We start from the raw sequence: 22,464 nt of genomic DNA, 5'->3' as shown, positions 1-22,464 counted from the left end.
TGAACACTTTTTTTTTGTTTTTCTTTCCTTCAACTCACGGCAATGGGGGGGGACAATCACACACATCCTTTTTTTTTTGTTTCTCATCCTACTAACACTAATATTTTATTGGCCATGCTCTTTATTTTATTAATCCTTACATAATGCATTACCCCAACATGTTTATGACATGTTTTTAGCCATAACATCTTGTCTACCCATGCTCATGGCCGGCCACTACATATTAGGGGGGAAAATTGACATGCAAGTCCTCCCTTTTGATTACATGCACTATTAGGTCCTTGTAGATTAGCCTATCACATTTCAAAAATGTGACCCATAAGTCCTTTTGACTAAATTCACATACAATTTACTAAATCGAAGCCTAAAACTTTCACACCTTCATAATCACATATTTTAGACAATAAATATCACATTCAAATAATTTGGTGACTCGGTTTAGCGGTCCCGAAACCGCTTTCCGACTAGGTTCACTTTAGGGCTGTCACACTAACAGTCCTAACGATATCCACAGTCAGATCCCCAGTTTCAACTTGATTTACAAAAGCCAAGTTCGCCTCGCATCTCTTACGCATCAGTTTCTCAGCCCTTAAAGCTGATACCACATTGGACAAGTAATCTCTTCGTTCCCTAATAATCATTACCTCCTCATCCTCAATAGTCCTTAACACCATCCTCTTAGTTGCACAACCAGCATTGCCCTATGCTTGGTCAACCAATCCATCCCTAAGATCTAATCGAATTCTCAGAATGTTAACTCCATTAAATCTCCACAGAAAATCCTACCTTGAGTTTCTAAAGGCACCTCCCTAAAGAGTTTCTCTGCTTTAACTGAGTGACCTAACGGACTTATCACAGTTACCCCACACACAGTTTCCTCAAAGTGAACGCCCAATGCCCCAGAAATATCATATGCAACATATGAATGAGTTGACCCCACATCTATCAGAGCAGTATAGGGTACGTCAGAGATAAAAAACGTACCAGTTATGACATCAGGTGAGTCACCCTCCTCGCGGCGACGAGCAGCATATACCAAAGTTGGCTAACGAGCCTCAGTGTTAACAATACCCCTTCCAGGTGCCCTACATCCATGGCCATTGCCACCGCGACCTTGGCCACGACCTCTCGACGGCGACGGTCCACCTTGCGCTGGTTGCACGGGTTGCACAGCCCTTTGTTCAACCACTTGAGCCAGAGCTGGCCTCTTAGGACAATCCCTGATCTTAAGTTCCTTTGATCCACAACGAAGACAAGCCCCAGAATGTTTCCAACATTCCCCCAGATGCATTCTACCACAATCTCCACAAGCTTGTGGTCTAACAGTGTTTACCGGAACCTCTCGAACTGGTTCCTCCATCCTAGCTCTCTTAACATTCCGGTTTGCAGCACCAGTTGGTCCAGTATCTCTCTTGAACCAGTTTCGATCCCTGTCACGGTTCCTTCGTGCAGCTTCCTTCACCTCTTCGGCTATCTTAGCCTTTTCTACCAGTGCAGCAAAATCGCGCTCTCTTTGCGGAGCTATGAGCACCCTTAGCTCATCCCTGAGGCCATCTTCAAAGCGAACATTGTGCTCGTATTCTGTAGAGACAATACCATTACCATACCGGCTCAATCGCAGAAACTCTGCCTCATATTCAGCAACGGTCTTACCATCCTGGGTCAGGTTCAGGAATTCCTTCCTTCGCGTATCCACATAACTAGCTCCGACATACTTCGCCTTGAAAGACTACTTAAACAACTCCCAAGTTACCCTCTCAACTGGGGAACCCTCTCTCACAGTGATCCACCACTGATACGCCTCATCCCGTAGTAAGGATACTGCTCCTTTTAACTTTTGCTCCACTGAGCAGTCCAAGTCATCCATAATCCACTCCGTGGCTTCCAGTCAGTACTCAGCCACATTTGGGGCTACTCCAGATACACCCCTAAAAACTTTCGCTCCGTTGGCCCGGAGTCGCTCAGAAATAGACCCCCTATTCATAGGCCCGATATTAGCTCCAGCCACCCTTTCCAAAACTCTTAACATGGCCTGGGACAGAGCGTCATCCCCCGCAGCCAGATCATACAGCCGATTCTCATCCACCAGTGGTGGTTGTGCTACTCCAGCGGGTATGTGTTCAGAAGACGAAGATCCAGCTTGAGTACTACCTCGGCCTCGACCACAGCCTCGACCACGGCCTCTTCCCCGAGTAGCTCATGTACTCATATCGATTTATTTGATTACAAATTTTATGCAGTTAGTTTACTGTTTCTACTGTTTATTATAGAATATCTTATGAACAGATAAGGTTTCAGAGTTGTTCTCGCGTAACCACAATTTAGCTACTGTCTCAGTTTCCAAGGGCTTAGTTTACCCTATAGTCTCAGTTTTGTAACCTTTACGCTACATTATCTATAGTACTATCTCTAAGGTTTAGTACTAACTACAGTACAGTTCAGTATATAAAACAGAATAGTACTTACAGCCTTGGTGCTGGGGATTCAGTGTGCCACCTCATCAGTTTTCAGATAAACTCAAAAGATTTAGGCTTTTTGAAATCCATTTTCCAAACATTTGTGTAAAAAAAAAACAAGTTCGGAGATTATCTCCTTTAAACAGGAAATTTATTTTCAAAAGTCAGGTTTTTTTTAAAAAAATACCCTCTCTCTTTTTTTTTTGGCATAAAGTTTTGAAAACCCTTTTTTTACCCGATCCACAGCCAAGTTGTTGCAACCTAGGCTCTGATACCACTAAACGTAACACCCCAAACCCGGCCCAGACGTTATGGCCAGATCCGACATGCCACATCGAAGCGTTCAAAACATTTTATATTGTTGATCTAGAAAAACCTACTTAGTGTTTTAAAAGATAATTTCATTATAGGTTAAAGTGAATGGAAGCTGTGCACCAGGTAGGAAACCGGAAAAGAGGAGGTGAGTCTATCGGACTACTTAAGTACCAAGCTCCCTTCGGATCCAATCCTAGACATGCACACCGCCATTGCCACACCTTAACGTCATGTATATTTCTAGGAAACCGATTTGATTAAGTCATTTTTAGGAAAAGTGATTAATTTTGGAAAATACTTTCATTGCGGAAGCTTTGCTTGTTGTCGTGTTATTTTGAAATCAATTGTTGTTTTTTTTGAAAACGCGCCCTAAAGCTATCCAATTTCAACAGTTAAAATAAGTAATATCTATCTTAGTAATACATATTAAAACCATCAAAAATAATTAAGCGGCCTTATTACATTTAAAAACCCAAACCTCAACGTAAATAATAGGATGTCCAGTTCACCAAAAGAAAACCAAACTTTCAGAACGGGTGGCCACTCCGAATTCCCTCACAGCTCCAAGCCCACTATGGTTGGGGATTTCCTGCGTGGATGAAAATAAAAGGGGTGAGTTTGGGGAAACTCAGTGTGTAAGGAAAACCCATTCAAAGCCCAAGCCAGCTCAAGCTTATTGGGCCTAAGCCCATTCAGGTAACAGTGGTACTGGACCAGAGCCCTTTTCAGATTACAATAAACTGGGCCTTAGCCCCTTATTCAGATAACAGTATGGCCCATAGGCACATTTCAAAATACATGCAACATCAATAACATATGCAAGCCCATTTGGGAAGACTACTCAACCCACCAACCATTACACTCCACCCGTACCAGCTCTACACTCCATGTGGGGAATAGCTCAACCCACCCAGCCCAACACTCCACAGTTGCAGCCTTGCTGCTCAGTTAACAGTAAATTGAGGCAAAGCCTCCAGTACGTGGACAAGCCACTTTCAGTACTTCCTCCGTCAATATCCCAATCCCATGCATCAGATAATAACAACATGGCATGCAGTAAATAACAACAGTCAAACATGCATTTAGGTCAATTTAACCCTAGAGATATTTCGGTAATTTATCTACTAGGGGTAAAACTGTAAATTTTCCACTTTTAAAGGTATTTCAGTAATTTATCTATTTTAGGGTTTTTCATGCATATTCCTACTTTTCACGTACTAACAGAATCACGTACCGAGGGTTCTTACCGAATTGGGCCCGTTGGCCCATCATTCCAATTTTGGCCCATTAAGCCCAAAAATATCGAGGGCACAGAAATCATGCACTTTGCAGTCCAAATTTTGCAGCTTACCAAAAACATTAATCGATTTACCTCATGAGCATTCGTACACTCGCAAATCTACAAAATACCGGTTTTCGGTATTTCGGCTTTTCAACTTTTGCCGAACCAGACTAAGAAAGAGGGTGTTAGTTACACACCTGTTTGCGAAGATATGCTGACGAGATCCACACACGAACCGCCTACAATTGGATTACTAACACGTTAATCTAACTATTCAAATACAAACTACGTATTAACCCCTTATAATATTCGGCCAACCACACCTACAGATCATAGTAAGCTTATAAGAAATCAATAAGCAACTCATTAACAAATTTTTGTCAATGTTTACCACATAATCATAATTTCACTGCAAGCTGTCTTCCTGAATAACAGTCACTAAATCATATTTTAATTTTTTTGGAAAATTTTTATATATATTTTTTTATTTTTCAAAATTTTTTTTTGAGATTTTTATGACTTTTTTATTTTTTGGATTTTTTGTGTTTCTTTTCTATTTTATATATTTTTAAAATAAAATATATTTTTAAAATTTTGGAACATTTTTAATAGTTTTCTTTTTTTTTTTAAATTTGAGATTTTTTTCTTATTATTTTTTCTATTTTCTAATTTATTCAAAATAAAAAATATAAACTGAGTGACGTGCCATATCATTTTTTTAATAGCGTTAACAGCTAGGATAAAGTGATACATAATTAAAAAATTTAAATATCAAAAAAAAATTATAGATACCAAAATAATAATTGAGTGCAAGCCACAAATATTAATTAACCAAGTTTAAAATACAAGCTAAGATGATATTGTATAAGTTTAAATGTCACATGTACCACCGTGGACTTATACTTAGCAATGGTTTTTAAGAGCTTTATTCAATTCATTTTGAGAACATTTTTAGGGTAGTTTAATTTTTGATATCTTAAGCTTTAGTGGAGAGTTTTCATTCACTTGTAAGTTATCTAGGTAAAGTTGGTGCAAGCAATTGTATATTAGTGAGGCTATTTTTGTATTCGTGTTATAAGTAGAGGTGTTCATAGGTCGAGTTTAATTAAAATTTTAGACTTATTTGTTAGGTTCGGGTTTGGTTTGGTCCAAAAAATGGGTCTAAAATACTAAAACCTGGGCTCGACTCGGTCATATTAATTTTTTTATATAATTTTTTAAAAAATATAATACATCAAAAATACTAAAAACATTAAAATAAATGTTTCCCAACAAATTAAAAAATAATATGTATACTTAAATAACACTAAAATAGGTGCAACTTAATAAGCAAATACCTCTAAAATAGTAACAAAATTAACAATAAAATAAGAGTAATACAATATCTAAATAATAACAACAAAATAGTAGCAACATAATAGTAAAATAGTAGCAAAATAGTAGAAAAAAAACAATAAAAAAACAAGAAGAAAGCAGTAAAAAAGAACATCAATTTTTTTTTGCATATTAGAGCCAGGCCAAAAACGCCTTGCTGGAGGCTCGATCTGTATTCTAAACGGGCCTTATTGTTTTCCCAATCCCATTTTTCGGGCCTATATTTTTACCCAAACACTCTCACTTTTCGGGAGAACTTTTAGACCGAGCCGAATGGTCCGACCCATGGACAGGTCTAGTTTTAAGCAAGTTAGGGCCAAAGGTGGATTCTTTTGAAGGTCTTGGTATACAAAATTTTGATTTCTTTTTTTGAAATTTTTAAAAAATTTTAATTTTCATTAATCTTACAAAAAAAATTCAATTAAATCCCTTATTTTTTTTAAAGAAAAAATTCTCATTAAAATCTTAACATTTTTAAAAGTTTTATTAGTCTCCCGAAACTTAGCATCAAAATTTGCCACTAACTAAGGCTTTAATCATTAGTTGTATTTAAAAAAAAATTAATAGATTCATTCTTAAAGTTAAAACTTTGAAGTGATAAAATTACTTTTCAAACTGCTTAAATAATCTTAATCCCATTTTACACTTTAATTCTTTTATTATAATATTTTGCTTCAAAGTTCCGTTGTAACACTTATTACAACATATTAATTTCTACATGAAAGTCCAACAAATGGCAAACCAATGTGTTATGACACATTGAAATGGTTTATTCATAATTAAACTTAAATTATTTAGGATGGATTTGAATGGATGGTAGAGTATAGTGTGATGTGTTTAATTTATTTTTTATTTTACGTTATAATATTGTTACAATATGTAATATTATTATTACCATTATATTTATGCTAACTACAAATAAACACATTATTTATTTAAACTTACCTTTAATACTAGTCCCCACATATTTGTGGAAGAAGTTTGGGTTGAGTTCTTCCCAAAGATTACCCTCAAATTCACTTTTCACACGCATTTTTGGAGATGGAGACAATGAACTATCTTAGAATTAAAGAAAGATATTGGGATAGGAGTAAATTTTTGGTCTCTCCACTCGGATGTCAATGACAGAAATTTTGATTGAACAACAATTGGATGTATCTAGAAAAGGACCAGACCAATATCCTACCATTCATATCGATTTGGACAATATCTTTAATAATTCCAACCAAAATTAATTTATACTTTTATTTTATTTTGAATATTAAGTCAAGATTTTATATGTTCCAACTTTTTCTCCAATTTTGATGGTGTCGACTAAATGTGATGAAATGGTTCCAAAGAGCAGAATTCTTGGCAGCTCAACTGACATAAAAAACTACCCCACAATTTGATGAATTTGACTGTATATGTTAAAACCCAAATTGGGATCATTTCAAATTTCAATATTAGATGGCCGATATCCTACAATATTGTATTACATGATGTGCTCATATGTTGTGGTCATGTCGTCATGTAAAGCAAACTCCAACAAAGAATATGTTGTCATATTAACGATGCATTTCAGTCCTTCACTATATCGCATATATACAAACATCCATCCCCTCAAACCTCATACCTTTCTTCTTGCTTTTGAATCATGAATTTAGATCTTTTACCTGATGATTGCTTTGCACATATTCTTTCCCTCACATCTCCCATTGATGCCTGTCGAATCTCGCTTGTTTCTTCCTCCATTCGGATTTCAGCTAATTCCGACAGTGTTTGGGAAAAATTCCTGCCCCCAGATTATCAACAAATTCTCACCAGGCTATGCCATCCTTTAATTTTCTCCTCCAAAAAACACTTGTTCTTCAGGTTATGTAACCCACATCTAATTGATGGAGGCCTTAAGGTAAAGCAATTTTAATTTCAGGGTTTTTTTTTTTCAAAACTAACAAGTTAATGCGACATTATTCATTAGTTTACTAAAGTAGTTATTTTATTAAGAATTTTTTTTTTAAAACTATTTACCACCTTCTGAAAAAGTATATGAAGGCTTACTATATGTCTGCTCCCACCATTCATTCATGTATCAATGGAGAGCTATCATTGATCCATAGAAAGCAGGCGCCAGCAAATGCAAATATGCAATCTGCTTTTTAATTCATAAATTCTGAGTTCGGAGGAATTAATGCAAAAAACAAAACAAAAACAGTTTGACCAAGGTTGTTTTTCTGTTGACAGGTGGTGGATCAAATATGAGTTCTTTAATGTAAAAATTCATATTTGTTCCACCCGCCTGTGGATGCAAAACATGACCCTGGTAAACTGCCCCCCTTCCAATAGCCAGGTCAAATAAGAGATCCATGATTTCTCAACTTGGATGGCTATTGTTCAATAACACCATGAAAACTTGGCAACCCATGAGAGAGAGATAATTTTGCAATATTTGACAGACGTTTTCATTAGAGAAGACAACAGGTAAAAAACAATATATGTTGAGTGCAAGGGAGTTGAACATAGCATGGGCCGACAACCCTCTCTTCTGGTCCTGGAAACCTTTCCCAGCATCAAGGTCTCTCACATTTATTCAATTTCTTTTATCTTAAACCTCTCCCTTCATTGTCCCAACCGTTTAAACTACTTTTTCATTCCCAGGTTTGTTGTAGCAGTAGAACTTCGAACCATATGGTGGTTGGAAATCCAAGGCAAGATCAATTCTGGTATGCTGTCTCCAAAAACAACCTACGAGTGTTATGTTATTGTGAAATTTGTGGATCGTGCATATGGGTTAGATTTTTTGCCATCAAAAGTTACAGTGGAAATTGGAAATGCGAAATCAGAAGGGAATGTTTATCTACGGCAATACGAAAGTAAGAAACAATGTTTAGAAACACTCTGGTATTCGAACCGGATGGAATTAGTTCTAAGATCAATGGCCTTTAGAGGGATAATGGAAGAAAGGGTTGCTTGCAAACGTGAAGATGGATGGATTGAGATTGAATTGGGAAGTTTTTATAATAATGGAGGTGATGATTTAGAAGTAAAGATGTCACTAAAGGAAGTCACAGGAACGCACCTTAAAGGAGGGCTAGTTGTGGAGGGGATTGAGCTTAGGCCAAAGCAACAGACAACCACCAATCATATGTGACAGCAATAACGTCGAGGAATGCTGTTCATAAGGAGTCTTTCTTTCTTTCTTTCTTTCTAGTCAACTTGTGCGTTATTCATGCAATATATCATCCATTTTAGTTGATTACAGTTTGTTTCAGTTACAATACTGATTTATCATTAAAAGAAAATTTAGTTTCATGGAACATGTTTTTGCTACAATCAACATGCCGCAGGATGTTTTTAGGGGAAGAGGTGGGTGATATTCGCAGCCCTCGTGCCCATGGAAATCCAGGATTCGGGTTTTCTGCTGTTTCAGGCTTGAAAATGGATGGGTTTGATTTGCCATATGACTCCTCTGCCTCAACTTTGATTGTTGATGATGGTTCCGGCCCTAATTTTAACTAATGCTGTTTCAGACCACATTTAATTAGTTTCTTTATGGTAAAATATTAAAAGGAATCTCAAACAGTTTATCTCAATGTTTTTCGTTTCAATCTTTTAATTTTTATTTTTATTTATAAATTAAAAATCTATATAAACAGTCTTTTAAACAAATTACAAATAATTATATTTTGTATATTAAATTTAAGTAGTTTTATACTTTATTTAAATAAAAAATTTTAAAATATTAATATTAATATTTATTTAAAACTTTATTTATAAAAATTACAAAAATGATATTAAAAAATATTTATAAATTAACCAATCAACTATTAAAAAATTAATCTCAGTAACTTAGTATGAATATTAAAAATAATATTAAAAAATTAGTATTACAAATCCAGGTCGGTCCAGGTCGAGCCCAAAAAAAAAATTTGTAACCGAGGTCCAACCCGTTTTAAAAACGAGTCTCATTTTTGCCTAAACTCATCTTTCGAACTTAAACTTTTGCCTGAACTCTCTCACTTTTTTAACGAACTTTTAGGCCGGATTGAATGACCCGACCCATTATCAAATCTATCATTTATAAACTCTATGTACCATAAAACAGAATATAGATCCGGGCTATTGGACCCCTTTATTTACTCAAAAATCATTCTAGCCTTTGGGAATCCAATACTTGGCTACAACCATCATTAAAATAAAAAGATTTAACTTTTTTAAAATTTTGATTTTATTATTTTTGAACTAAATTTAACTGTTTTTCTTTCACAAAAAGTTAAACTAGTTTTTAATAAAATTTTAATTAAAAATTTTAACGATATTAGTGTGACAATATATGTGTAATATGTTAACATAATACTATTTTTTTATATATACATCATAAATTTAAGAAAAATATTAAGTACACGTGAATACGAACTGTCATATTTAAAAATTTAACACTAGTCAACATTTTCATTAAAAAACATTTAAACTGTTTTTAAAAAATTGATAGTAAAATTTAAATTTTTTTTAAAGAAATTGAGAATAAAATTCAATAAAAAATAAATACCAAATTAATAAAAATATAAAAATTAAAGGTTAAATTTGTCATTGCACCTAATATTAAACCCTATACCTTCTCATTTCTTCCCCTTTAAATATCTGGCTATCTTAACCGTTGGCCGCCGCCTACCATTGATAGAAGATGTAAAAGGTTAAATTTGTCATAATACCTAAAATTTAACCCTATACCTTCTCATTTCTTCCCCTTTAAATATCTGGCTCTCTCAACCGATTGACGCCGCCTTCTCTTGTTCATCTCTTCTATCTATTTTTCTGGTTTTATGAATTTTCTTCAAAGAGGAAAAAAGAATTGTTTTGATTGTTTAATTCGCCTTTTGTTTACCCGGTTTTTTTTTATCTATATGTCGTCGATGATGATGAATGTCTAATCCCAGCTCTATGAGACCTTTTGAAAAGGTCTGGGAATTGAATCATAATCCAACATTTATCTGAGCCCTCTTTTTTAGTTTGAAATTTTCCTCTATTTTTCATTTTTAATATTTATGTGTGTTGGTGTTAAAAATGTTCCCTATGATAGCTTTTAAACCATGCTAATGCTGATAATCCAGTGATTAAAATATCTTTTGGATTCATTCTGATCTGAGGGAACTAAAATTTCTCTCTTCTTTTTAGAAGTTTTCTGTTCAGGTGGGGGGGTTATTTATTTGCAAGCTTATTAACTGTTGCCATGGCTTTCTTTATCTATTTTGAAACAAACCAAGTTTTCTGGTGTCAAATTTTAGTTCTTCCCTTGAGCATCTGAATTGTGTTTTATATATGGTTTTATTTTTAAACATTTGAAGAAAGGCGTGCATGTAGTAGAAAAATCACAGATAGATTCAAATGATGATGAAATAATCTTTTAATTGCTTAATTTTCTAGGAGTATAATGCTTAAATATTTAATATGTTATTTGATAATAAATTATTTTTATAAAATTACACAGAATTTTGTTAAGTTTTTGTAGTTGGTAAAGGTTGAGACTTTTGAACAATTTTTTGCACTATCTTTTTATACTAGTGAAGCTAAAAAAGGAATAATTGATCGAGATTTTCTAATTGGGGTTTCCAAAAGTTGTAGTTCGGTTCTTGAAAATCTAAGATTTCGGAGATAACGGGGAGGTTTTGGGGTGGCAAACTGAGGTGGTGGCTTTGGGCTGCGATTAGGGTTATATTTTAGTAAGATAAAGACTAGAAAAAATTATAAAGAATTAAGGAAAGAATTGAAGCATCAAAAGAAAGCAAATGAAAAATCTTGGTAATTTTAATTAATTCGATTTTTAAAGAAGGAAAAAAATTGAAAAATATTAAAATGATATACTTGTCATATGTTATATTCAGCAAAAACGGGTTTATGAAAGTAGTGGCACCTAGGGTTGCATTACATTAAGATATGTCAACTTTTCAGATAAGTAAAGCATGTAACAAACCAATAGAGATATCCCCTCACAACTTACAATCAGCCCAAAACCCCAACTACACCTATACTTTCAACCCAAACCTTTTGATTCCTTATTAATGTTACATTTCTCTTTACTTTCAATCAAATGGAAGTGGCAATAACATAACCCGTACCCGAACTAAAACTCGTAATACAATTATAGTAATTTAGATTATAAAAGAGTATAGTTTGAGTCAATTTTTTCTATTTTAGTATATACATTTAGATTATCTATCTAAGTTTGAAAACTTTACTCTTTGCAAAAATATTATTCCCAAATTAAACCTGATTAAAATATGAGCCAAGTTTAAATTTAAACATTCAAAGCCTGGGCTTAATTCAATCCATTTTGAAATTTGTAATTTTTTATATTAGTTATTTTTATATATTACTTAATTTATACTACAAAAATTAAATCTATATAATATAAACTTTTAAACAATTGTTAAAATAATTATATATAAAATTTTAATAAATAAAATATATAATTATTAAATAATATAAATAGTTTAAAAATATGAGTTAACCATTGAATTAATTATTACAAATATGGACAGGGTTAAACAAAATTTTAAACGGTTAAATTTTAAATTTGAGTTAGCTCATTCTAAATCGTTTTTAGTGGAATACTCTTTTGTACGTATAATATGAATTTATTTTGCGTAATGTCATTAGAATTTTCCTACTTGTTGTATGATATAGTCATATAAATTTGTGGATTGTTTCATGATGGTTTATCAATTTTATGCATTCAAATTTACCTATTTCTCTCGTGAGGAAGTAGGTGAATGATTTGGTCCTATGGCTTCTTCTAACTGCAGATTTTTCTTTTCTTTTTAAGTATTTTAACTTGGAACGCAACATGAGTGATATGTAGATAAAGTAAGAGGACTGGTGAGCAAAAAAAGTAGGAATTGTATATGGTGTTAAAAAGTAAAAACAAATTCAGATAGATGTGTTGTTTAATTGGTATTGCACTTAATAACTTGTCCTTCTTCCTGTAAGATGGCATTTACTGGAGGCAATGATTGGGAGAGGTGTGGTGAGACTACAGTCAAGGCATAAGATGAGACTGAATCTGATCGAAACCTTTGGAACACGTCATAGCCATGTTGAGTTCATTTCTTGAAATTTCTAGTTCCCGAGACCTATATCACTCCATTATTTCCTTTTGGTTTGGGAGATAGAAATCTGAAAATTGATGTGCTTGCATCCAAGATTGCTTTTGCATGATGTGGGACAAATTATTTATTGCTCTGTCTTTATTGCATACCTCTCTGGATAGTTTCTAACTTGTAGCAAAAAAGGTTATGAATTGCGGGAAACAGGAAATCATCCTTACCTCTTCACTTTCTTGATATTTTATGACAGGGGCTAGGAAATACTAGAATATTATTAACTTGCCAAGGCTTTGACTCACAGGCAAGTTATGATCTCTATTTCTTTTATTGTTTTACAGGCAAGTTACCTTTCTTTGCCAAGTGATCATCTTGATGATGGTGGTGGTGAATCAACAAATTCAAGTGGTTTTGAAATGGAATTAATAAGAGATGTTATAGCTTCTAGTTTAATGAATTCACTTTAAATTGTAAATGTTAATGTAAAATTTTTGATGATGTATTTGGTATATAAATATTACCCCTCTTTGAAACTTTAATTCAAATGCATGTAATATTTTAATTTGTTAGGTCTATGTTTTCTCTGTTATGTTAATATTTGATATTGGTTATATATTCAAATTAAAATAATACAAATGTGTTAAAATTATTAATTAAAAATTTTTAAAAAATATTTTTTTAAAGTAATACAATTATATTAATATTTAATTAAAATTTATAAATAATTAATATTAATTACTTAAAAATATTTAAAATTATTATTTCATATATTACAATATTAACAATAAGTCATAATAAATGATTTTTTATATTCTTAGTAAGATATCATAATATTAACTAATTTGAATAGTATTTAAATGTATATTTATTACTTTATAATACTATGTTTAAAATGAATATTTTATTTCTCAAAAAGTATTTTTTGACACCAATACTAAACACTCAAATTTTAAATCAAAATTTTTAAAAGTAATTCTAAAAATTACTTTTTAAAAGTATTTTTTAAATATAATGCTAAATTAGCGTTTAATACTGAGGAGTGTGTACTAATCTTAGTAGGGTTTCTTTGTTTCATTTAATTTGCTTCTAGATTTTTCTTTATTTGTTGTTTTTGGGTCTTAGGATGTCTGCTATTCGTCAGCCGCTCTTTTAAGTTTTGTTGGTTTTTAGTTTTTTCCTTTGTTCTGTTTCTGGAACCTGCGCTTGGGTTTTTTATTTGGCTTGATTTATAAAACCCTAGTCTGATGAATTTTTCAAAAAAATAAAAATAAAAATAAAATTTGTTATTGATTACATTGTTAGTCAAATTTCGTGTAATAATTTTAAATGCATGATTTAAAGTAAAAATAAATTTATAAATGAAACTCTAAATAAATTTATCAAAAAAAGTATTTTAATTTTTTTAAAAAATTGTAAACAAATTACGTATAAATTAAAAATAGGACTATCTTTTGTTATTTGTTAAAATTAAATTTATGATATTTTATAAATATTTATGTACATTGTATTTTAGACAATAAAAAAAAAAGAGAGCAGATCCATAATATATTAAGTCATCAAAAATATAATTCTAAGAATTTGATAGTAGATAATTCAAAAATTATAATAAAACATGAGAGGGTGTTGAATGTGCATGCTAATCCATTAAAATAATTCAAGGTGAAATCATGAACACATTATTTTTGTATATATTGTAATCAAATTACATTTTCTCTCCTCACCGCCGCCCCTCCCCTCCCTCCCGCCTTTCCTCACCCAACGTCCCACCGCAACAGTACAAGACAAAATATAAAGATAGAATCTTAAAAGAAAGCATAACTTGGTGAGGGGAAAAGCATAAACCTAGTTGTTTTCATAACTCAAACCTCATTTCCTTTCTTTCAAAGCAAACAATACCTTAGTTCTTTGCATTATAAAAATATTTACGTTCTCTGTAAAAACAAAACCCACAATTCCCTTCCTCTCTCCTTCAACTCCTTAGACAATGGCCTTTCCCAATTTTTTTCTTATTATTCTCTTACTCTTACCTTCATCTCAAGTTTTATCTGATGTCCAACACAACTTAAACACTCAACCATTGCTCATGCAGGCTTGTGAAGGCATTGATGACCGTGATTTATGCCTCTCAAATATTCAAACTCACCTTCAAAACTTGGAGCCTCACGCCCCATCTTCTGTTTTGCATTCTGCACTAAGGACCACGCTGAATGAAGCCAGACAGGCCATTGAAACGATGACAAGGTTCACTGGTTTGTCTGTCAGTTATCGTGAACAAATTGCCATTGAAGATTGCAAGGAACTCCTTGATTTCTCTGTATCCGAGTTGGCCTGGTCTTTAACTGAGATGAGAAAGATTCGTGATGGTGATACAAGTGCTGAATATGAAGGCAACCTCAAAGCTTGGTTAAGTGCTGCGTTGAGTAACCAAGATACCTGCCTCGAAGGCTTCGAAGGTACCGACCGACACCTTGAGAGCTTCATCAGAGGCAGCCTGAAACAAGTTACGCAACTCATCGGCAATGTTTTAGCTATGTACACTCAATTGCATACCTTGCCTTTTCGACCACCCCGCAATAGCACTTCCACGTATACGAGCTCGAAATTTCCGGAATGGATAACCGATGGTGATCAAGAGCTTCTACGAAATCATTCAAGTCGCATGCATGCAGATGCCGTTGTGTCGTTAGATGGTAGTGGACGTTATCAGACGATAACCGATGCCATTAATGAAGCTCCAAGTTATAATAATAGGAGGTACGTCATTTATGTGAAGAAGGGAGTTTACAAGGAGAACATTGACATGAAGAAGAAGAAAACCAATATTATGCTTGTCGGTGATGGAATTGGACAAACTGTAGTCACAGCGGACCGGAATTTCATGCAAGGATGGACAACATTTCGAACTGCCACTGTTGGTAAATATTATCAATTCTGATTAAATTTTCATGGAACTTAAGCATTCAATTAGCCTAATTATATGAATGACTGAATGAAGTGTTACTTTTGTAAAGTGAAATTCCATTTATGATTGCACACTCTTCATCAAGCTTTTTTCTGGAATATAAAAGTTTCCAAGTTTTGTAATATTCCTTGCGCTTTTGATCTTTTCATACAATTCTCTGAAACTTGATTCTTGCAGCTGTTTCTGGAAAGGGATTTATAGCAAGAGACATAACGTTCCGAAACACGGCCGGACCAGAGAACCACCAGGCGGTGGCTCTCCGAGTGGATTCCGATCAATCGGCTTTCTTTCGTTGCAGTATCGAAGGGTATCAGGATACCCTCTACGTTCACTCCCTCCGCCAATTTTATCGAGAATGCAACATTTATGGCACCATAGACTTCATTTTTGGCAATGGTGCAGCTGTTCTCCAGAACTGCAAGATATTCACTCGAGTTCCTTTGCCACTTCAGAAGGTGACGGTTACCGCTCAGGGGCGGAAAAGCCCGAATCAGAACACTGGCTTTTCGATTCAGAATAGCTATATTCTAGCCACCCAACCGACTTACTTAGGGAGGCCATGGAAGCCATATTCGAGGACAGTTTTTATGAATACTTACATGGGTGGTATGGTGCACCCTAGAGGGTGGCTTGAGTGGTATGGCGACTTCGCCTTGAACACACTTTGGTATGGTGAGTATAGGAACTATGGCCCTGGTTCTTCATTATCTGGACGGGTTAAATGGCCTGGTTACCACATTATCCGAGATGCTGCCACTGCTAATTCCTTCACTGTTGGTAGGTTCCTTAACGGACGTTCATGGTTGCCGGCAACCGGCGTCAAGTTCACTGAAGGCCTGACCAATTAGATTGTGTTCTATACATTTTCTTTTCTATTTTTATATATGGTCTTTTTGCTAATTTTCCAGTGGTTGTAATGTTATACGTGTTTGTGAAGATCCGATGTCTGGCTGCTTCATTATGTATCTGTACAATTGATTGCTAGTAGTTCTTTGATATTTGATTTTAAACCTTGTAGAGAGCTTCATAATGTATGTGTTCATGTCATATTATTATTATTATTATTATTATCATCATCATCTTGATGGTATTTTTATTATATTTTAATTTTTTAAATTATATTGTGTCATATAAAAAAAAAGGTTTGTCGGCCCCAAAAAGAGAAAAGTATACTTCTAATATGAATTGATTTGATTAAGTTCAAAAATACCTTTAAAATTAATTTTATATAACTATTGTAGACAAAAGGGTAAAAGTATACTTTTTTAACTTATATAAAATTAGGGGTTTAGCTTGGGTTTTATATTATTTAGCTAAATAAATATTTTTGGTTGGTTGTGTGACATATGGTAAAAGTGTGTCTTGTTGGGAACATTTCTGTCGACGTGGCGTCCTGCAAGGTAAAAGTGCACCTTGTAAGTAACTTTTTTTTAGGGAAAGCGTGTCCTATAGGACATGCTTTTTCCTTGTAGGACGCCATGTTGATAGTCCCATAAACTTTTGAAATTCAGCCTTTAGATGAAAAAAATACAACCGTTGAATTGAAATATGAAACAAAAAGAAGCAAAAGATAAATTTAATGATTTTATTCCCAAGAATCTTGGGATATCTTCTCTATCAAACATTTTTAATTCAGCCTTTCTATATAAGAAATCAAATAGTAGAGCCTTCCTATAAAATGGAAGTCGAGAATCCCAAACATAAAAAGAAGCATTTTTTTGATTTGTGTAGTCATGCTCAATCTTTTTCAACATTTTGAAATATGTTTCATATATGGTGGTAGAGTCTTCCTATAAAATAGAGAGGTTTTTCAAAGTTAAGATACATATCGAGGGGAAAATTTGCATGTTGAGGAGAAAGAGTGTTGTTTAAAATTTGAAATTGTTATATTCATTTGCTTGAACAAAGTTCGAAGTTGCTGCAGCATAATTTGGAAACTCAACCTAATAGACTAATTTAGTTCAAATAAGTAAATAATTATTTGTCGTTGTTACTTTATTTATAAAATTTGGTTCAAAATTTTTAAACTACATATTTATGTGTTAGTAATTTATATTGTAACAAGATATCAAAATAATAATAAATATTTATTTTTGTATAATATTATCGTGTATATTTTTTCTGTTGTGTGTTAAATAGGTTTTTTTCCAAAGATGAGTAAAAGAATTAGAGAAATTATTTATTACGACGATCAAATTCGTGATACCAAAATTGGGGTCATTTTTGTATATACTCGACCTATGGATTTGGCTTTTAATAAGAGCGTCAAATTGAACTAAATTCTGTCAAGAATTAGAAGAAAAGTCTCAAGTACGAGTGGAGGAGAATTTCAAGCTTGAAATATAGATACCTAACATCAATAAACCCTGTAAAATATGATACATTTGAGCTAAATGACGACGCATATGTCAAGTTAATAATTGATGTGTACTGCTCAAATGTGAATATTATAGTAGAGTTTTATGCCCAATTTGACAGTAGCCAAAGGTGGTCCAAGTTTATCAGCATCTCTAGTTAATATAGTTCTTGCTTTTGGTCAAGAACATGAAGCATAAAGTCCAACAACATAGTTGTATGGTAGTTCCATGGGTTGTTGCAAAGCTAATATCAAGGAATGCTAGAATCATCAATAGGAAGACATTCATTTGTTGTAGTCTTCAATTGCAGCTTTAGTGTACTATTGGGGGTAGTTGGTAACCTGAATGCAAAGATTCGAACACGAAATTCTTTGAGCACATTTAATTTCAACATAGATATGTGTATGTCCTATGCTCCAAACTCTTATATGGATATGCCATCAAATTTTATGGGAAGACATTCTATAAGTAATTTTGAATTTAATGTAGGCTTTCCAAAAACGAATGATGTTCTCTCTACTCCCTACACTAACGAAGGACATCCAATCTAATAGATAATTTAACAACTCGGGTTGATAATGAAGAGGAAGCACAAAGTGATGAAACTAATGATGACCTAATCTGGGAGTGTGACCCTGATGGTTCTGAAATTGTATTATTTTCTAAACTAAAGGTCGTTCTTTCTGTACTAGAGGGGAGTGGTTCTAATAATGAAGTTCCAAACAATGCAAGAAGAACCTAAGAAGATTTCAGGCCATATGAACCTCCATACCACATGTTGAATGTTGACATTGATTCTCAACATATGTTAGAATTTCCATAACTACCTCATAGAAAATCAGGTCATGCGAGTTCTACAAATTTAGACAATTTGCAATTAGAAATGGGGTTTTCCAGCAAACATGCTATTATTTTTGTAGTAAAGCAATACAACATTAAGAATGAGTTTAATTTCCAAGTTAAGAAATCTTGATCAAATAAATATGAGGCGAAACGCAGAAAACCTGACAATGGATGTTCCTAAAAAAATCATGGCATCAATGAGGAAGAAGATACGGTTGTGGACGATAAAGAAAAATAACACTCCATGATGTGCGTAATAAGTTTTATATTTATGATTGATTGTACTTGAAAACTAACTATTATCACGATAAAGGCAAGCGCACCTATCGAACAATAGTATAGCTTATAGTAAGACCAGAATGTCGAACCCACAGGAACTAAAAGTACTAGTATTAACATTTTTTTTATTCTTTAGCCTAAAAATAAGGGGATTTGCTTTATCTAAACTGATTAACTAAATTAAGAATGCACATGAAGTAATTGGGGAAATACTTTTGGGAAAACTAATTGATTTAAACAATACCCAAGGAAGAATCCACCTGGACTTCACTTGTTATTTGACCTGAACTAGACGATTTATTCACTTAACTCGATCCGTAGAAATCCTTAATTTATATTATTATCTCTCTCGAGATTAACAACATCTAACCCTAGTTTGATTAATTGAAATCTCTTTCTAATTAAAACCCCCAGTGTTGCATTAACTCGATCTATGGATTCTCTTATTAGGTTTGACCCTAATCCGGCAGATTTATGTCGCCCTATGTTTAGGGGTGCAATCAACTCTGCTTAATTATGCTAGATCTACACTTAAACAGAGACTTTTGCTCCTCTGAATAAGCACATCAATACTTGAATCAATGTCCTGGAATATTAAAGCAAGAATTAAGAGCACATAATTAAGAACAAATCAAGTATTTATCATATAATTTAGAAAATAGTAACAAGATCCGTTTTAGGTTTCATCCCCCTTAGGTATTTAGGGAATTTAGTTCATATGTGTAAAAGAAAACATCTCAGAATAATAATAATAACAAAACATAAAGAAACCCAAAAAAGCCCTGAAGGAAATTGAAGGGAGATCTTTAGTCTTGAAGGAGAATCCGGCTTTTGAGATGGATTAATTGGCTTTCTTCGAGTAATTCCTTGCCTCCTACTCCGTGTGTCTTTCTCTAGACGCCTCCTCGGGTGTTTATATAGGCTTTAGAATGCTTTAAAACCCTTAAAAGTGGCCTTTTTTTGAGTAGAACTAGACTTGGGATCAATAGGGACACGACCGTGTGCCACGCCCGTGTGGGGTGGCTTAGGCCATGTTAAAGTCTGCTAAATAGACACGGGTGTGTGGTCTACCCATGTGAGGAAGTCTAGGCCGTGTTGATTTCCCACATTGACCCATTTTCTCTTTTTTTGGACCATTTCTCGCTCTTTTTACTCTCCTATGCTCACCTAAGTATAAAACATGAAATTAAAGGATTAGGAGCATCAAATTCCAAAAATCTAATGATAATTCATCCAAAAATGTGCTAAGCATGAGATAAAAAATATGTATAAATTACGACTTATCACTCTACATACTTGTATTATTTGAGGTATTTCACAAGTTCATCTGAAATTGGATTATGACCTTATCTCTAACATTATCTTACTTTTGGTGAAAACAAATACTAGGTTTCTTGTGGTGACTTTGATTGCTAATATATACGTAGCAAATATGGTTACACCATATCTTATTATAAATCATAGGTTGCAAAACAGAAGGCAATGGATAAAATGTATACTGAATGGGATAAATCATATAATAAGCTATAGCAATGGTTGACCATACTAAAGCAACACGTTTAAGGTGCCATCATCTATTTTCAAATAACACCTACGTACCATGGAGATAGAACAATCCAAGGAAGAAAGATATCTTCATCATCTTTTTTGGACATTCAAGCTATACAATAATGCATTTTGGTATTGTAAACCTTTTTTCCAAATAGAGAACACATCTGTGTATGGAAGATATGAGCATCACTTGTTGTTGGTTATTGCACAAGACGGTAATTGAAACATCTTGCCAATAACAATTGCAATTGTTGAACGAGAAACCATATGTTCCTGAGTGCAACATCCCTAACTTGTATCCGTCGTTAGAATGGGGTTACCGAGCATTACCATATAAATGTAACATAAAAAAAAACATTTCAAACATTAATATAAACATAACATAATCCATTAATATACATGCATATTGTCCCTTAACTGAGCCCTCGAGGCCCTAGAAATACATTAGAAACAATTCGGGACTAAATTGGAAACATTTGAAAAGTTCAGGAAAAATTTAGAAAAATTGAACTGTAGGGGTCACACGGCTGTGTAGCCAAGCCGTGTGACTCACACGGCTGAGACACATGTCTATGTCTCAGGCTGTGTAACAATTGAAATAGGGACACACGGTCATGTCCCAACACGTGTCCGTGCCCGTGTGACTCAAGTGTACCTCTTTGAGTTGAGTCACACGACCAAGCCACACGCCCGTGTGCTAGGCTGTGTAACACTTGAAATGGCCTTACACACTCGTATGCCAGGCCGTGTAATTACCTGACTTGAATGCATTTAAAACCTACAGGGGACACACGGCTGTGTCGCATGGCTGTGTGTCACATACGGCTAAGACACAGGCCCATGTCTTAGGCCATGTGGACATGAAATAGGCCAAAATCAAGCCATTTCCATTACCAAGCCAAATGTGTACCTACAAGCAATTTACCCCCATGACCAAGGCATCAAAAACATACCAAAACATGATTAAATTGACCGATTCAAATGACCAAATGCATTCAACCAATATGCCGTATAAGGCACCTCAATCACAATCAAACAAACTTATCTAAACATTTGCATTACCATATTTAAAACATACACAACTAATTTAATATCATCTTAAAGCATATCACAATTGAGACCACAAGTAACTCAACATAACATACCATTTAATGTCCTAAAAACAACCAACCATTGTGCCCTTCATAGACACAACAATTATATCCAACATTAACAACTAAAACATGTAAACATTGATCCATTTCTAGCATATCACTTAATTCACTCACGAGCCAGAACAAATCACAAGTGTTTAATTTCATACCATACTAATTGTACCAAAAAGATACCTATTTACAATATTAATAAAGTAACTAGCAACTTAGTTTAGTATATTGTCATATTGTACCAAAACAAACCACATAGCCACATATACATGCCACTACCCTAAGGGACACAAGAACTATAACAGCCTGTTTTTGGTCAAATCGAAACAGTGATTTTAGAACCACAAATCCAATGTTGGAAAATTATTTGAATATTATTTTTGGTATTTACAACATGTTATTTGATATATGTGAAAATTTTGTGAGTTAATTTTATCATTTGAATAGTCAATTTGAGAAAAAGGACTAAATCGCGTAAAATGTAAAAGTGTTGTTCTATTTGTTAAAGGTGTTAAATAGCTATGGAATATTAAAATAGAGGCCCTTATGGTTTAATTAGACCATAATTAAATTGAGTGAACATTTATGGGCATAATATCATGAAATTTGGTGGTTTTTATTTAAGGTTAATATTGGTATTTGATTAATAATAATATTATTAATAAAAAAAATGAGACCATTATCTAATATCATCATATTCAACCATGAATAGAAAAGAAGAAAACCATTTTAGGGCTTGTGATATTTGGCCATTTAATAATTCAATTGTAAGTCCACTTTAGCTCGATTTTTGATGATTTCTATATTTTTGTAATTGTTAC

At 33.6% G+C, this 22,464-nt stretch overlaps 2 protein-coding genes and 2 non-coding genes across 4 annotated transcripts; all 4 read left to right on the top strand.

The window, feature by feature from the left end:
* The first annotated feature begins 7,015 nt into the window (after positions 1-7,015).
* LOC107893955 (F-box protein PP2-B15) lies at positions 7,016-8,999 on the top strand. The gene is made up of 3 exons (XM_016819116.2): positions 7,016-7,318; positions 7,863-7,981; positions 8,065-8,999. The coding sequence occupies exons 1-3, from the start codon at positions 7,064-7,066 to the stop codon at positions 8,555-8,557; spliced, it is 867 nt and encodes a 288-aa protein (XP_016674605.1). The 5' UTR covers positions 7,016-7,063; the 3' UTR covers positions 8,558-8,999.
* A 1,312-nt stretch (positions 9,000-10,311) lies between these two features.
* On the top strand, positions 10,312-10,409 carry LOC121213001 (small nucleolar RNA snoR69Y). The gene has a single exon (XR_005908369.1). It is a non-coding gene; the product is annotated as a small nucleolar RNA snoR69Y (small nucleolar RNA).
* Positions 10,410-10,472: 63 nt separating this feature from the next.
* Positions 10,473-10,559, top strand: LOC121213010 (small nucleolar RNA snoR53Y). Its single transcript, XR_005908379.1, has one exon. It is a non-coding gene; the product is annotated as a small nucleolar RNA snoR53Y (small nucleolar RNA).
* Positions 10,560-14,398: 3,839 nt separating this feature from the next.
* Positions 14,399-16,549, top strand: LOC107893954 (putative pectinesterase/pectinesterase inhibitor 22). The gene is made up of 2 exons (XM_016819115.2): positions 14,399-15,421; positions 15,646-16,549. Exons 1-2 carry the CDS (start codon positions 14,491-14,493, stop codon positions 16,314-16,316), a joined length of 1,602 nt encoding a protein of 533 aa, XP_016674604.1. The 5' UTR covers positions 14,399-14,490; the 3' UTR covers positions 16,317-16,549.
* The last annotated feature ends 5,915 nt before the right edge of the window (positions 16,550-22,464 follow it).

This window comes from Gossypium hirsutum, chromosome A13, assembly GCF_007990345.1.
Source record: "Gossypium hirsutum isolate 1008001.06 chromosome A13, Gossypium_hirsutum_v2.1, whole genome shotgun sequence".
Taxonomy (NCBI): domain Eukaryota; kingdom Viridiplantae; phylum Streptophyta; class Magnoliopsida; order Malvales; family Malvaceae; genus Gossypium; species Gossypium hirsutum.
The sequence above is the reverse complement of the archived record's forward strand: the minus strand, read 5'-3'. Positions and strand labels throughout refer to the sequence as shown.

Coding starts and splice junctions, on each gene's coding strand:
- LOC107893955 (XM_016819116.2), top strand. CDS start 7,064: ATGAATTTAGATCTTTTACCTGATGATTGCTTTGCACATATTCTTTCC. Junction 7,319..7,862: donor TAATTGATGGAGGCCTTAAG/GTAAAGCAATTT, acceptor AATATTTGACAG/ACGTTTTCATTAGAGAAGAC. Junction 7,982..8,064: donor AAACCTTTCCCAGCATCAAG/GTCTCTCACATT, acceptor TTTCATTCCCAG/GTTTGTTGTAGCAGTAGAAC.
- LOC107893954 (XM_016819115.2), top strand. CDS start 14,491: ATGGCCTTTCCCAATTTTTTTCTTATTATTCTCTTACTCTTACCTTCA. Junction 15,422..15,645: donor ATTTCGAACTGCCACTGTTG/GTAAATATTATC, acceptor TGATTCTTGCAG/CTGTTTCTGGAAAGGGATTT.